Raw genomic sequence first — 15,067 nt, forward strand, 5'->3', positions numbered from 1 at the left:
TCATTCAAGGTCAAACAAATGCTCTTCGTCGTTCTCCGGCACGCTGGCGTGCTGCAGGCTGACCGGATTCACCGGCGGCAACACGCACTCTTGGTCGCTCACGTTCAGCTCTTTGTCCTTAAGGAAAAGAGACCTGCAGGATGCACAATGACACCTTCATCAATATTTAGAACACGGCAGCCATTGATCTTTTTGGAGTTAATGACGAGCTCAACTCACGGCTGGACTTGTCCTGGAAAGTTTGGGTTTCTGCTGCCGACTCCCACTTTGTTCTTTTGGGTCCTGGAGTTCCTGCCTTCCTTCTTGAGTCCTGGCAGTGCAGCCTACAGAGGGGATGGATCAAAGTCATCACTGCTCTGATCAAACACAAGCTGTAACACGTCCTCTCACCTGTAAGGTGGCATTCAAAACGGTCCCAAAGGCTAAAGGAGAGGACACGTTTTTCATCAGCGACGGGCTCCTGTGGAGTAATGAAGGGGACAGAGTGACATGTCTGATTCATGGCAAATAAATCAATACATTATAACAAGCACAACAGGGGAAACAGCAAGAGCGTGAGGCAAGGTCGGTACTGATCAGGACATTAGAGACGCTGCTGCCATGTTTACTCCATGTTTATCTATGAGACCAGGAGACTAAGGCGATGAACGCTGTGGACACAATTATCAAATCCTTCGGCTCATACTGGACACAGGGAGCACACGAGGCTCACGTTCACTTTAACACGACCTTCATGTGTTTGAATTATTCACATGCTTCATGAAGTTTTGTTTGTTCTTATGTCAGCTGACACCCTGGAGGACGTCCCGTACCCGGTCATCCTCTGCGATCTCCTCCTCTGGTACTCCGCCTCATCCACCGTCCACACGGCACCTTTCACGTTCTCCACACGCACGAAGCACTTGTGCAGGCTCAGGTTGTGGCGAACTGCATTCTGGGAGTTAGGCAGATTATTACTGAATGCATGCTGCATAAAACACACACACACAGTGGGATCACAGACTCCATCATGTCTGGGCGGGATGGTACCTTCCAGGTGGCGGCGTTGCGTCGGAAATAAGCAAACGTCCTCGTGAACCAGCTGTAAATCTCGTTGAGTGTCAGCTGCTTGTCTGATGCCTCCATGATAGCCTGGGGGGGATAAAATTAAAGCCTGTAATCCAAATTAATCCATATTAATCCATATTTTCAGACTACTTTTTGCCTTTTTAGGCAGTTGTTGCCCCTCAGGACTAATGCAACATGAGTATAATTCTAAATAATTTATTTAATCTTTAATATATATAATAGTTCAAAAACAATGACGAAACAGAAGAGGAGGATTGAAGAAGATCATCACACACAAGTCAAATAATATATTTATACTGTTTTTGGTCGTACCTGTCGTATCAGTGTTGCATAGGTGAATGGCGGTCTGATGTCAGTGTTTTTGTAAAGCTCGTATTCGTTTTCTAAAACAGAGCAAAGAGCCATCAGCTGCTGTGTGTTTGTTGTCTGACTGATCGGGTGTGAGCGCGGCTTCACCTGAGGACAGAGAGAAGACCAGTGGGTGATGACGCCGCCTCATGGCCCCACAGGATGGGGACGCCTCGTTCTCACAACATCCCCTGGATGGAGTGCGAGCAGGATCCAGAGGCAGGGGGGAAACACTCAGCACCGAGTCTGACGGGCTGAGCTGAGAGAGAGAGGAGACGATCCAAGTTTGTAACAAAGGAACAAGTGGAGTGAAAAGACTGACAGAGGAGGGTTTTATTTAACTGGGTGTAACAGAGCGATTGGATTCGCCTCTTCAGAGGTGATTCCACTAATACTGCAATAAGAAGGAAGCCAATTATTGTTAATTATAGGGTGAAATTGTTTGGTGGGTGGTGCAATATTTGCAAGATTAACAAATGATTAGCTTCCATATTATCAGAGCATGTCTGAAAACACAATGGCAGCCCTCTGCTGCCAACATGGAGCTCTGTCTGTCTGCTTCAGTCTGACATCATCAGACCTGTATCTCTCCTGTTTAGTCATATATATACAAACAGAGAGATCAGTGGCAGCACCTCCATCAGTGCTGCAGGTGATGTGGGTGGTGTTGCACCCAGACACTTGCTATTTCCACCACAGATTTGCAGTTTTACTAATGCCACAAACATTTACGGCTCATTTGCTCTGTTGTCCACACACACAGATGTCACCGCACACCATCATCTTACCTGCAGGCCGCACGGGTCAACAACCGCATCAGACTGGGGAGACGCCGCAGAGCCGGCGAGCGGCGGAGCTTCTAAAGATGGCAGGTGCAGGTGAGCCATCATCGCCTGCAGACGCTCCCGCTCTTTGGAGAGCTGTTAGAGGAAGAGGTAATCACAGAGGAGGAGGTCAAGTCAGCATCACACACAATACTGAACACACACACACAGACACAGACACACAGACACACACACAGACACACACACACAGACACACACACACACCTCCTGCTGTAGATATGAAAAGTGAAAAGGTGTCAGACGGTGAGATGATCCTAAAGTATTCAGATGAATCGTCTCAAACACTCTGACAAACTTTGCATCACATCATTATTAATCTACACAACAACAGAAACATCCATAAATCAATGCACATAACAGATTATTTCCCTCATGTTGCAAAGCATCAGTTCGTAGTTGATCTCATATATAATGAATATATAATAATAATAATGCAATGTTGTGCATTCTCAGTGATGTTTGCTGTTTTAATTCTGCTGGAAAACATCAGATCCTACCTGAAGCTCCAGCTGCTGCACCACCTGCATCTGGACTCTGCACTGTGCAGTGCTTCTGTCATCCAGTGTGTGTTCACTGCTGATGTGCCTGAGATACAGAGAACATGTCACAAATGTAGCAAAGCATCCATCAAATGTAACTCACTGCCACAGAGACCTACCTGATAAACTGGCTGAAGTTTTCACAGATTGACTCACAACCAGGCCAGTTGCACACGCCATGCCCGAAGAGAGTGTGTGTGCGATCACCTTTGACAGTGCTGAAGAGGAGGAGGAGGAAGAGGAGGAGGAGGAGGAGGAGGACTGACATGATTTAAAAAATACAGATATTAAAACATCAATAAAAGAGATATCAGAGTGTTTTGTTTTGCTCTCGAGTAGCAGAAAAATAAAGTGTTTACTTTTGATTTGGGAAGGTGAAGTCATGTAAACTGTTCCTTCAGGTGGAGGAACACAAAGCAAACAAACAATACAAAATATAACATCCCACCGGGAATTAAAATGAAGCTTCTGAATCGAACAACATCTCCAAACTTATGAGCCTCTGATGTTCTCAAACAGCACGGATCACATGCAGTCTGCTGTTACAGCGGGCGGCTCTCACCGTTCAGCCCTGCGAGGAGAAAGATCAGGATCCTGCTGGTCAGCGCTCTGTCTGCCTGGGACTTGGATGGACGTGGTTTTGTGAGCTGGAGACTCCTGATCGCCTTTGACTGTGTTTGTCTCTTCACTTATTCTAACTGTGAGCTCCTTCCATAACTGCAGCATCTCTGCAGGGCTGAGACGAGCTGAACGAGGAACAGAAACCATGCTGGTGAGCAGGGCATGGTGCAGCTCTGTATACTTCTGCTAGCAAAAAAGAGGAGTGACCTGGAGAGGGGGCAGGAGAGGACGGCGAGGGTCTCTGTGCCTGCAGGAGCTGCTGCTGCTGGAGCTGCTGCTGGAGCTGGAGGAGCTGCTGGAAGACCAGCTGCTGTGCAGGGAGCTGGAGGAAAGAAGTCATAATCCCACTGTAAACTTTCAAAATAAAAGCTACATCTGAAGCAGATGTTAGCCAGGCCATTGACAGTAAAATGTGCTGTATGTATAAATATAAAGCACAATAATCGAAGTGCTTCACCTCCTTGATTTTCTTGCTGCACTGCTGCTGCTGTAGCTGCTGAATCTGCTGCTGCTGCTTCTTGTAGAACTCCTTCAGATGTTGCTAGAAATCATCGATATTTACACATTTATAAAATAAATTCCTCACATATATATTAATAAACTGTGTGATATAAAACACATTTATATTTTATTTAAAAGCCAAATAATGGAAAAAATTGTGAAAGCTTTTAAATGAGAAACTGTAGGAGCGCAGCGCTTATCAATATAATTATATATATATGTACATACATCTGGGTATTGTCACAGTATAAACTTCACCCAGGGGTCTTGAGTTTGTTTCAGCCTCGTTTGAAACGCTTCATGAGTGTGGGCTCATGGGTGGGGGTAAGATTAGGTCTTATAATAAATTATATTTCTATTTACTGGGAAAAAAGGTCAATATTTGAGTCCTTGAAAATGGAACATGTGCGTATTTCTCCAGGGGCATCTGTCATCCCTTCCCTGATTTTTGATGCCTAACTTTAACCAGTGTTTTTTAAAATGCCAAATTTAACACAGACTAAAAACAAAACAGCTCATGGTGTCAGGGGTACTTGAACCCCAGACTCCTGCATTGTCTCCTAACACCATCATATGTTCTGTTAGGGTAAACCTAAACTTACGTCATGCAATATTTTCGGATATTCTGTTAGCACCAATATAACCATGTGTCGTATGTGGTGGACGTCTGACCGATCACATGTGGTATTTATTTATGATGTTTTTTTGTGCTGTTAAAACGTGTTGACTGCTAAGCTATTGCCAGGAGGTCCAAATAAACTGCCTTTTCACTGCTGACACAGGCTAACTAGCCAAACCACCACCTGCAGAACAGGAACCTGCTGATTGGACCAAACCACCTGTGGCTCAGCCAAGATCACATGACATGAAGTCTGGTCTCACAAATAGCACAAGAATCCAGCTGCTCCACGTGGAGAGGTTAAAGGAACACACTAAGAAAACACCAGATGAGGTACAGGTGTTATGTCAGTGTGTGAAACAAGTTGAAATACCTGCTGGAGCAGGAGGGCTTGCTGCTTCTGGTGGATCAGAGCCTGCAGCTGGTTCTGGGACAGAAGCTGCTGCATCTGCTGAGGAGCCATCATCGCCAAGAAGACCTTAAAAAAGAAAGAGGAGGAGGAGGAGGAGGAAGAGGAGAAGCATGTCATCATAAAGTGTCACAATCCACAGAGTGAAGTCAGGAGGGGTGAGTAAGACAGAAGGAAAGCGCTCAGGTGATAAACTAACAGCCGTCAGATGGAAATCTTTCCAATTACACCACAGCGTTGTCAACCCTTTGTGAACATCATCATGCTGGATTGTGTCATTGACCCTAAATGAGATGGGAGATAGGCTGACCAGTTAATTAGCAACACAATTTCATGCTTGTTGTGGCTCCTAATAGAAGTGTATGGGTATTAATAAAGGCAAACACTCCCAGAATAATAACCGGTCCGCACTGTTACTGATGGAGCGACAGATAACACACTGATCGTCTCCCTGCTCCGACAGCAGCCAATTCACCATGACTGCATTAAAAGAGCAACAAAAGGCTGCGGACATATTCGACACATGGTTTTACAAACATTTATTTCTACGTGTGAATGATTTACAGTATTTATAAATATAACACATGTGGTGTGGACAGGTGCAGAGAGAGAGCTGGGGTAGTTTAGAGGAGCCTCAGGGTTGTAAAAAAGAAAAAAGTAAAGCTTTGAAATCAGAAATTAGACACAGGCGTGGTAAAGATCTGCATCAGCTGTTAGGTTATTAGCAGTTATTAATATGGGTTGTTTTTATTATTTAATCCATAGTTTCTTGATTCCACCCCTGAAAGGAGAAGTATAGAGCTGTGATGGAGTTAAAGTCAAGATAAATCCTAAATGTAAATATAGATATTTAGATATAAAAATGCAGATTTCCAAACATGTCCTAGTGAGCCGGCTTTCTTTAATTGCATCATGTGCATCTGGCTTTCCAGCTGGTTCAGTTGGAAAAGGAGGAGAACACTCCTCTAATCCACAGTGGTCAACTCATCATTATATTCTGAGGACTAGAGTAGTGTTTCCACTGTGGTGCTGTGACAATGTCACTTGATACAGTTACACTATGTTAGCTGAAAATAACAAAAAAGTCCCATGTTTAAAAATGCACATCCTGCGGTTACAGTGCTGGCAGAAAGCCGGCAGCTCACAGGCTGCACTGAGGCAGACACTGAATTAACAGAAGAGAAGAAACGACATAGACACGTCATTATCTCAGATCCTTCATCCCTTCAGATTAGGATTACAGGGGGTGGAACTGCAGGAGATGCTGCCTGAAAGTGATGTTGGTCGTTGCTTATTTGCCTTTCACTTGCATGTGTTTGACCCAAGTCTGCGCACAATTATTCCTCCCACTAATAATGAAGGACAAACAAGAGTTGTGTCAGCTCCCACCTCAGCTCAGATCTTATATGAAATCTCTGCCACTGTCAACACACCGGCTCCGGGTTTGGGGTCCTGTCAGAGGATATCCACTATGGAGCTATTTCTCTTGACATCTGTTTGCCTAAGACTTATAAAGAGGGAGAGGATGGGTTGAGGGATGAGAGGGGGAGAGATAAGGACTAGCAGGATGAACGTACCTGTTTATGGTGGAGACTCTGCCAGTTCTCAGCACTCACTCCACTGCAGGAGTCCCCATTAGCCAGTCTCTCTTCTGCACCGCTGTCTGTGTGACTGAGGAGGCTGCTGGCTGGGGTTTGACGGCTTGCCGTGGGACTGAGAGGAGACTCAGGCATCTCAGGTCCTGAAAGAAAACCGGCAGCGCTAAATAAGCCGTAAGTTAAATTAAGACTTTTGTGTCACTTTGCACCAAGAAGGAAAACTATTTATTTATTTAAAAAAAGAGTGAAATAGAAGAATGTCAGGCAGTTTGAATGCTTTAAATACAACACACAGAAGCACAAGAGAGGCGATATGTTCAGGATTTAAGTGTAAAATATCAGAAATAAATTCACATCGTTCACAAAAAACATCAGCTGATTTTAGTCCTTAAATGAAGGTGTCCATATACTACATTAAAAAGTACTTTGCTATAAACAGCAGTCATTTATGCACTGTTTAAGTTTCATGATTTCAGATTATCACAATTGAAATGACTGTTATTGACAGTATATTTAACAGTGGCTCATCACAAGCACAATAGACCGGCTGCAACTCACCCGGCTGCTTCACAAAGTTCAAACAAAGCTTAAAAAGATCGAAAACCTACAAACAGTTACTGTAATTATACAAAACCTTTAGAATAAAAAGTCAGAATTCTATCAAACACACACACATACCTTTTGAATTCAGAGCCAGGCAGGCAGAGTTGGTCGCCTCCAAGTCAAGCAGTTTGGACTGAGGATGGGAGAGAGCTGATGGAGTTGTGTGTCTACCTGAGTGGGAGGAGTCACAGTGTCAGTCAGTGAACAGCCTGTGAGACGTGGAGCTGGAGCCACAGATCATTCATCACAGCCTGACTCCGTCAGCGTCCCGTAAAGGTTCCTCTACGAATCAACGCTTTGTTCACATGTAAACTCAAACATCTTCAACAGTGTTCATCCTTCTGTGCAGGAACTTCTCTGCTGACGCACACAATCCAACAACAAAATATGAAGACCAGTCAAAACAAGCACGATTTATTGTCTCAAAAAACAGAAACAAAGAGTCTTTTAGAGACGACAAGTTGTCTGTGACTTTATTTAGATTGGAACAACAAAAAGAGCTGTGTAACCACACAGCTGTCAAGCTGTTATCAAAGAGCCTGGCACAGTTGTATTTGAACAGCGCATCGGTACATCTATTAAAAACAAATAAAAGTGCTTTAATTTAGACTGCTGATGAATGCGCTGTACCCCAGAGTGCTCAATCATCCGCATTGACAAACACCTGAAATAACTCCAGTTTTGTTCTCTGCTTATCGTCCTTTGTTTCCAGAGCTTGGTGTGTGTTTATTCTGTTTGATAATTTTTGTTTCTTTGTCATCTTTTTTCTTCTTCTTCTCAGCATTCTCCCATTATTATACACATGTCCTGGTGTGTAAATACATGATGAAAGAAGAGGAAAGAAGAAAGAAGAAAGGCCAGACTGCTGCTGCATCAGGAGTTATGTATTATTTAGTGAGATACAGACAATGTTTCTCAGCACGAGAGTGAAGAAGAAATGTGATAAAGTGAGGCTAATACAGGTTAAATATGGTTACAGTTATACTCACTTTATCATCAAATGTGAATTAGTGCTGTATTGATTTCTGTTATCATGAAGTGAGAGGAGTAGTAGGATCGATTAGTGAATTGTGGATGCTGTTACCAAGGTAACTGTCTGCCACCTACTGGATTAGTCTTTACCTGCCCTCCAGTTTGCATCAGAGATACTATACAGATATTATGTTTTTGTTCTTATTATAAAAATCACAAACTCTTGGACAGTTCAGGTGCTAAATTAAACTTTGTAAGCGAATGGATTTATGAACTCTTTGACCCCTGGAGACATGCAGCAGCAGCAGCAGCAGCAGCAGCAGCAGGGTGGAAACCTGAGGGCCTGCACTTGTGATCCTGTGAACCTGCCGTCATATGACTCTGCCATGCCTCTCAGTACTGGGTGGGTAATCTTCCCATAGTGCACTCTGGAGGTCAGGGTTTGTCCACCCTGCCTTCTCCCAGCTGTGATCTTGCTATTTGAGTCTGCTGCTCTTTCTGTACAGTAGTAATGTCTCATCCAGCTGGGGGTCCAGTCCAGAGAACTCATCTGATTCCTCCTTGGTTCCTGCAGAGGGCATCGTGGTCCCAACCAAGCCAAAGACTCTGATCTGTGCTCACAGAACCTTCTGAGGAAGCAGCTGGTCTCCATCCAAGCCAGACAGCCTGCTGCACCATCATCCCTCTCCTTCCTCCCTCTGCTGGTCCTGTACCTCTTGAAGTTCCCATGCTGGAAATCTCTCAGATGAGCTTGGTGGACGCCCCAGTAGTGCCCCCGACCATCCTCGCAGCGGCTCACCTTCACAAAGCAGTCGTTCACGGACAAGTTGTGTCGAACGCTGTTCCTCCAGCCTGTGCCGCGGCTCCTGAGGTAGGGGAACTGCTGCTCCATGGCTCTATAGATGGACCCCAGGTTGAGTTTCTGGGAGGGGGAGGACAGGATGACCTGGGCAATCAGGGCGATGTAAGAAAGCGAGGGCTTAGAAAAGGCCTGGCTGTCCTGAGAAGAGGAGCTGGAAATGTTATCTGGAGGGTGGGTTACCTCAGAAGTTTTGACGGCATCTGACACCATCTTGGAAGTAGTTGTGAAGCGACATCCTGTCTTTTCCTCTTGAACAGGGTCCATTAAATCTGGTCTTCCCTCCTCTGCATTCATTGTTTTGCAAGCACAGCAATGAAACTGTCCGACATGCTCCGACAGTCTGAACAAGAATCCCAACCGGCCTTTACGTGCTTTTATATTATTCTCATCCAGATGAGGGGAGTGCTCACCTGCAGTCTTATCACTGTTGAACTATGTTTACTCAGATTGAGGTCTAACCACTGCTTGGTCACAGCTGGGAGATAAATACAGGAAGTGCTCCACAATGCATAAATAAACTGTATCTGCAGGTATGGCAGATAAAAGAATATGTGGAATGATTGTTTCACCTTTGTTGCATCATCACAGTCATTGATTGGTCAGGAGTCAAGGCCTACATATTATGGAAAGGCCGTTTATTCTGGTTTAAACCTCCCAGAAATAGCAGAAGCTGCTGTCTGCACAAATAGAATTAGAACTCTTTGGGGAGCAGTTAGTGTGCTTAAGCAGGAAAGATGTCCACGAAACCTCAGCAAGCTTTTCAGTGAGAAAATCATATATTTGGGAATCACTTGGCCTCAAAGGTTGATAGAGCCTCCTCCTGAGCTAAGACTACTGTACATAGTTTAAGTCCCTTCAGGCCTATTTATAGAGTTGGCCCTTGCAACAATGTCATCTGTAACTTGACTCCATCTGTTCAGTCAGAGCATGTTGAATGTCAGTTGCCAGAAGCAGAAGCACTGCAGTTCATTTCCCGCTGACTCTCTCACAGAGAGCTTCATGGAGTTCGTGGGACAGCCAAGTCCTTCTGGGGCCTGCAGCTTTTTAGGAGTCCCAGGCCTCAGCTGCTTGGACGTGGACGATGATGAGGGTGAGGTGGTCATCGGCATCAGGCCCAAATCCTCTCCTCTCCCACGGAGAAAGAGCTCTGTCACTGATGAGGACTCCGAACCTGAGCCTCCCCCGTGCGGCTCCAGGAGAGTGTCTTTTGCAGACGCCAAAGGCCTCAGTTTGGTTCAAGTGAAGGAGTTTGACACATGGGAAGTACCCAAACTGCCAGGATATGACTCTTCTGAAGGAAACGGTAACAATGCAGAGGAGTACTGCCTCTCACCTATTACTTTCACCCTTCCGTTAGAAACTAAGGAGCTGTCTGCCAAAGTCCGGGATCAGAAAGTAGAACTGGAGTCAATTGAGTTACTTCCAGGGACCACAATAGTAAAAGGAGTCATCCGCGTCCTCAACATCTCCTTCACTAAGGCAGTGTACATCCGAACCTCTTTGGACTCCTGGTCCACCCACTTTGACCTCCTGGCAGAGTACATTCCCAGCTCCAGTGATGGTCTGACGGACTGTTTCTCGTTTAAACTCACATTAGTGCCACCGTTCGGGGAGCAGGGAGCCAGAGTTGACTTTTGTCTGCGGTATGAGACTTCAATGGGGACATTCTGGGCTAACAATAACAACAGGAACTACGTGCTGTTCTGTTACCACAGAAGAAAAGAGGACAAAGAGAAACCACAGAAGGAAACAGTGAACAAGAAAAGCTGCCTGAAGGCTGTTGGGTGAGGAAACAGATCAATACTGATTATGTCAGCAGACATGACTTTTTAGGAATGCACTCAGTTGTCCAAATTGGCTTTTTACAGCAAAGGGTAGTGGCCAAATTGTAGCCTTGAAATAACAGGATGATCATAAAGAGGAGTCATTTAGACGGTTTAATATTTGTATATTTCTATTGCAAACAGTCCAGGTTGATTGTGGAAGATTTCAGGATGTAGGTATGTCAGCATATTGATTCCAATTACAGACACGAACAATGAATGTGATTGATCACAGTTTCTTCACTTCACAGTCAGAACTTCTCCTCTGAGGAAACCGTTTCTTCACCACAGGAAAATATTTCAACAGGTAAAACATGAATTTGACAGTAGAGACATTATTTAATAGTCACATTCTACAGCCATAATATACATGTAAAAATGTCTCCTTTCCCAAGATAAGCCCCAAAAGAGCCTGGAGGGAGATGATGTGAAAACCAAGAAAAGTCCTGATGGTCAGTCAGAAACATCAGAGGAAGGTAGAGAGCAGCTACTGGTGAGTCCAAATAACACAGCAGCTCCATTTGTGAAACAAAGTGTTTGGTCTGATGTATTTTTAGCCACGAAGGACTTAAAGACTCCCTGCTGTGTGTGTGAGATACAGAAAGAAGACCTCTTGTGCTCTTTCTAAAAGAATGTCACATGACTAGAGCTTGAGTACCACCAGCATAACATCATGTACCATGACCCAAAGGACACTGAGTGCAGCTCGACTCCGTCAGAGTCTCATATTTTGGCCTGCATGCTGCAGTGGCTGTTCTATGTTGCTCCTCTTGTATCAGTCAAAAAAAGCAGAGTTATTGTGTGAGTAAGCTGAAATGAATCTATCCCTGTTCCAGATGGAGAACAGACAGAACAGAAGGAGAAGAAATCGCAGAAAGGCTGCACGGATGGCCCAAGTGAGGCAGTGCTTTGCCCAGAGGGATGCAGAAGCAGAAGACACTGAAAGATCAGCTCCAGAAATAAAGCAGGCAGCTGAAGAAGAACCCAGGAAGGAAAAGCATGCAGATGTGCAGTCATTTCCTGGACGGGACAGCAAGTCAGATGATTCACAGTTTGTTTCTCAATCTGTAAAAACATGCAGCCAAGCCAGCCCCGACGATCTACCTGACACGTCACCGGCACATGACTGCAGCTCAAACAGTCAGCCGGAGAAATCCGAGAGTGCCGCTTTGGCTGACTCGGTCACAGACACAGGAGGTGAGAGCGCCACAGACATCTCAGACAAACCTCCAAGTGATGAGCCTTCTCCTGCAGAGCAGCAGAGTATCCATACATCTGTCAGCACAGCTGAGGAGAGCAGTCAGAGCAGTGAAAGCCTCGTTAGCCAGAGCAACTTCACGTTTGGAACGGTGGTGGCACCGTTGTATCATCAGCTGTTTGGCAGAGTGGGAAGTGAAAGTCAGAGAGAATGTGAAAATCCTGTGAGTGTTGTCAATCTGCTCTCTGAAAGAAAGCAGAACAGCTGCACTGACACTCCGACAGGTGGTGGTCCGGACTCAAACCATGCCACACACAACAGCGCTCCCACTGAAGAAGAGACCAGTTTGACTGTGACAGTAATCGACTGTGCAGAGAATCCCAGTGAGATGAAACATTCTGAACGGGGGTGCACAAATTCACCTGAATGTCCTCTTTTAGGAGACACATTAGAACATCTTGAGCCCGTAAATATACCAAATGAGAGTTTAGATCTCCAGAGAGAGAGAGCAGAGGAGGATCCAACCCAAACACAGTGTCAACATACACAAATAAAAACCAACCTCGATGAAACACCTTCACAAAGTGAGGCCGAAGAAGTCGGGATCAGTCTGCACTCATCTCTTCGGCCGTCTCTGAATGCATCATGGCAGATTATTGAAGAGCAAAACAGCAGCGGTACTGAAGAAACGCGTAAGAATATACATGCATCTGTAAAGGAGGACGAACTGTTTGAAATGCTACATGATCTAAACTCTAACCACAACAATAATTCTCTCCCAAATGAACCTGAGAATTGCATTTCTAGCTGTGAACTTGTGAAGGAAACACCTGAGACATGTCTGGAAACTTGCAACACAGAAAGAGGAAATAACTCAGTGGACAGTTCAGAAAAACACAGTGAAATGAATCCAATCCAGGAGTTAGTTGAATCCATGATAGAAGAAGCCATGAGCGACGTGTTTGTGCGACTCAATGAAAACACAGAGCGTTGTGAAGAGGAGGATGAAGATTCCTGTTTAGCAGAACTTCCTGAAGAGAAAAACTGGGAGATGATGGTTGAAGAAGAGGAAAATGCGATGTTGACACATGAAGAAGAAGGCGAGCCGATAAAGGTGGAGGCAGAAGAAGCGACAGACTCTACAGAGAAGAAAAAGGAGGAGGTCACAGCTGCAGGAGCAAAGGAGGCTGTGGAGGAGGAGGACATGGAGTGGATAAGAGAGGGAGAAGAAGAAGAAGAAGATCAGACAAATGTCACAAAAACAGCTGAAATAAAGACAACAGAGGGACCAGAGGAGACAGAGCTGCAGACAGAGAAACACTTTGCAGACACACAAGAGGTCATTATTGAAAGGAGAAACATCCAAGAGGAAGATGAGGAGGAGGAGGAGGAGGAGGAGGAAATGGGAATGACTGATGAAGGTGAAACAGGTGTGAAATCAAAACAGGGAACTAAAGAGGAGGAGATTCCAGATTACAGGGATGAAATCCAAGCTGATGAAGCAGGAGAGATTATCCACACAACAGAAGACGGAGACAGTGAAGCGGAGTGTTTCCCAGAGAGGTCAGACATCACACAAAACAAGCACGAGGATGGTGTATCTGCTCCGGTGAACAGCAGGCAGGATGAGACGGTGACTGCAGGAGAAGGAGGACGTGTGCACGATCAGACTCAAACCTGTGTTTATGAGCAGGGTGATTTTCAAAGCAAAACACATGACCGCTCAGGAGCTGAGGGCGGATCCTCTGCCGCAGAGGGAGCTGTGTGCGTGTTAACAGATGAACCTGAAAATGAGCAAACAGGCCGTGACAGCGCCTCAGCAGAGTCTGACTCAGACGACGAGGTGGAGCTGTACATGCACTGTCTGCGGGCTGTTCACATCGGAGCCCAGGCCCAGAAAGATGCAGGTTTCACTGTGAGCAAAAGGCCCCCTCCTGTCAGCAGGAGCAAGCTGCTGTCCACTCCCATGCCGTCCATCAGCGAGTCTGTGGATGAAGAGCAGCACCTCAGTGATGGCAGCAGCTGCAGCCTTCAGGAGGACAAGAGTCAGGAAGACGTGAAGACAGCTGCAGGTCAATCAGCACTAAGAGCACAGGAAGGCATCCGTGTTTCATGGTGGAAAGATGCTTTCTCCTGCAGAGGTGTCTCAAAAACTCTGTTATGCAGCACCTTGTTAGTGGTATTTTTAGTTGTGGCATACCATTATGATTTTCTCGCCTGCTTTGGGCTCTACTTGATATCCGTGGTGTGGCTGTGCTGTCAAGGAGAGAGACAACCAGTTAAAAACAACAGAATGGGCTGAATTCCCACAATGTTTAAAATGAACTAATGTAGAAGGTGCTGCCATTGTTTTTCTACATACTCCTATAACATGATATTTTCTTAAATATCTAAAGGTCGGGTAGGAGGTTTCACTCTGTTGCACTTCTTGATAAATTAGTGTAACTTCTCTTTACAGTCTGATAGCAACCGATTAGTTCGGCAGTTTCTCATTAAAACGAAGAATATGAATCATCTGAAGCTATAAAACATAAAAACATCAGCCAATCCTCCGGGTGGACCCTGTAGGAGTATTGTCTGGTTGTCACTCTCTTTCTGCTCTGTGCAAAGAGAGGTACGTGCATGATGGCCGAAGTCACAGACCGCAGCTCGTCTTCAGGTGATGGCGTCCATGTGATTGGAGGCGTGGCTTCAGGGTGAGCTCCGAGAAAGGGGCGTGTGTTTATTTTAAATCTGGCCGACTCTCACTGAGTTTTAAAACCTCCTCCCCTACCTTTAATAAAACATCTGCAACAGCTTGCAATAGTAAAAAAACAAAATATATATATGGGCATTATTACAAGTATGACAGAATACCTGCTGTATATTCCCTATGGGATGATGTTAACTCTCTGTTGTCAAGAGTATGAACCAATTTTCTTTATGCTTCCACTGCAGCCAGCAGGCTGTGGAACAGCTCTGCATCCATCCTTATAGCCAATGAAACTCATCAGTGTGCTGTGTGTGTGGCTGCCACCAGTCTGAGATTTTTAATAACAATAAAATGAATAAACTGCACACA

General features: G+C 45.2%; 3 protein-coding genes across 3 annotated transcripts; 1 reads left to right on the forward strand and 2 right to left on the reverse strand.

Annotated features, from left to right (window-relative positions):
- On the reverse strand, window positions 1-7,321 carry LOC114451691 (forkhead box protein P2-like). Its single transcript, XM_028430487.1, has 14 exons — window positions 7,227-7,321; window positions 6,528-6,691; window positions 4,915-5,019; window positions 3,879-3,962; window positions 3,363-3,607; window positions 2,920-3,018; window positions 2,759-2,846; window positions 2,205-2,336; window positions 1,381-1,524; window positions 1,030-1,131; window positions 813-934; window positions 391-460; window positions 220-323; window positions 1-133 (listed from the first exon to the last, which is right to left on the reverse strand). The coding sequence occupies exons 2-14, from the start codon at window positions 6,681-6,683 to the stop codon at window positions 1-3; spliced, it is 1,584 nt and encodes a 527-aa protein (XP_028286288.1). The 5' UTR covers window positions 6,684-6,691; window positions 7,227-7,321.
- A 477-nt stretch (window positions 7,322-7,798) lies between these two features.
- Window positions 7,799-9,314, reverse strand: LOC114452434 (forkhead box protein B1-like). The gene is made up of 2 exons (XM_028431751.1): window positions 9,166-9,314; window positions 7,799-9,045 (listed from the first exon to the last, which is right to left on the reverse strand). The coding sequence occupies exons 1-2, from the start codon at window positions 9,277-9,279 to the stop codon at window positions 8,368-8,370; spliced, it is 792 nt and encodes a 263-aa protein (XP_028287552.1). The 5' UTR covers window positions 9,280-9,314; the 3' UTR covers window positions 7,799-8,367.
- Window positions 9,315-9,934: 620 nt separating this feature from the next.
- On the forward strand, window positions 9,935-14,561 carry ppp1r3ab (protein phosphatase 1, regulatory subunit 3Ab). Its single transcript, XM_028431040.1, has 4 exons — window positions 9,935-10,769; window positions 11,060-11,115; window positions 11,204-11,301; window positions 11,645-14,561. The coding sequence occupies exons 1-4, from the start codon at window positions 9,985-9,987 to the stop codon at window positions 14,306-14,308; spliced, it is 3,603 nt and encodes a 1,200-aa protein (XP_028286841.1). The 5' UTR covers window positions 9,935-9,984; the 3' UTR covers window positions 14,309-14,561.
- The last annotated feature ends 506 nt before the right edge of the window (window positions 14,562-15,067 follow it).

This window comes from Parambassis ranga, chromosome 19 (assembly GCF_900634625.1).
Source record: "Parambassis ranga chromosome 19, fParRan2.1, whole genome shotgun sequence".
Lineage (NCBI taxonomy): Eukaryota > Metazoa > Chordata > Actinopteri > Ambassidae > Parambassis > Parambassis ranga.

Excerpts from the sequence above, each read along its gene's own strand:
- LOC114451691 (XM_028430487.1), bottom strand. The coding sequence starts at position 6,683 with ATGCCTGAGTCTCCTCTCAGTCCCACGGCAAGCCGTCAAACCCCAGCC. Across the intron at positions 3,019-3,362 it reads TCTCCTCGCAGGGCTGAACG|CACTGTCAAAGGTGATCGCA; the intron begins GTGAGAGCCGCC and ends CCTCCTCTTCAG. Across the intron at positions 324-390 it reads TTTTGAATGCCACCTTACAG|GCTGCACTGCCAGGACTCAA; the intron begins GTGAGAGGACGT and ends TCCCCTCTGTAG.
- LOC114452434 (XM_028431751.1), bottom strand. The coding sequence starts at position 9,279 with ATGAATGCAGAGGAGGGAAGACCAGATTTAATGGACCCTGTTCAAGAG. Across the intron at positions 9,046-9,165 it reads ATGCCGTCAAAACTTCTGAG|AAACTCAACCTGGGGTCCAT; the intron begins GTAACCCACCCT and ends TCCCCCTCCCAG.
- ppp1r3ab (XM_028431040.1), top strand. The coding sequence starts at position 9,985 with ATGGAGTTCGTGGGACAGCCAAGTCCTTCTGGGGCCTGCAGCTTTTTA. Across the intron at positions 10,770-11,059 it reads AGCTGCCTGAAGGCTGTTGG|TCAGAACTTCTCCTCTGAGG; the intron begins GTGAGGAAACAG and ends TTCACTTCACAG. Across the intron at positions 11,302-11,644 it reads AAGGTAGAGAGCAGCTACTG|ATGGAGAACAGACAGAACAG; the intron begins GTGAGTCCAAAT and ends TCCCTGTTCCAG.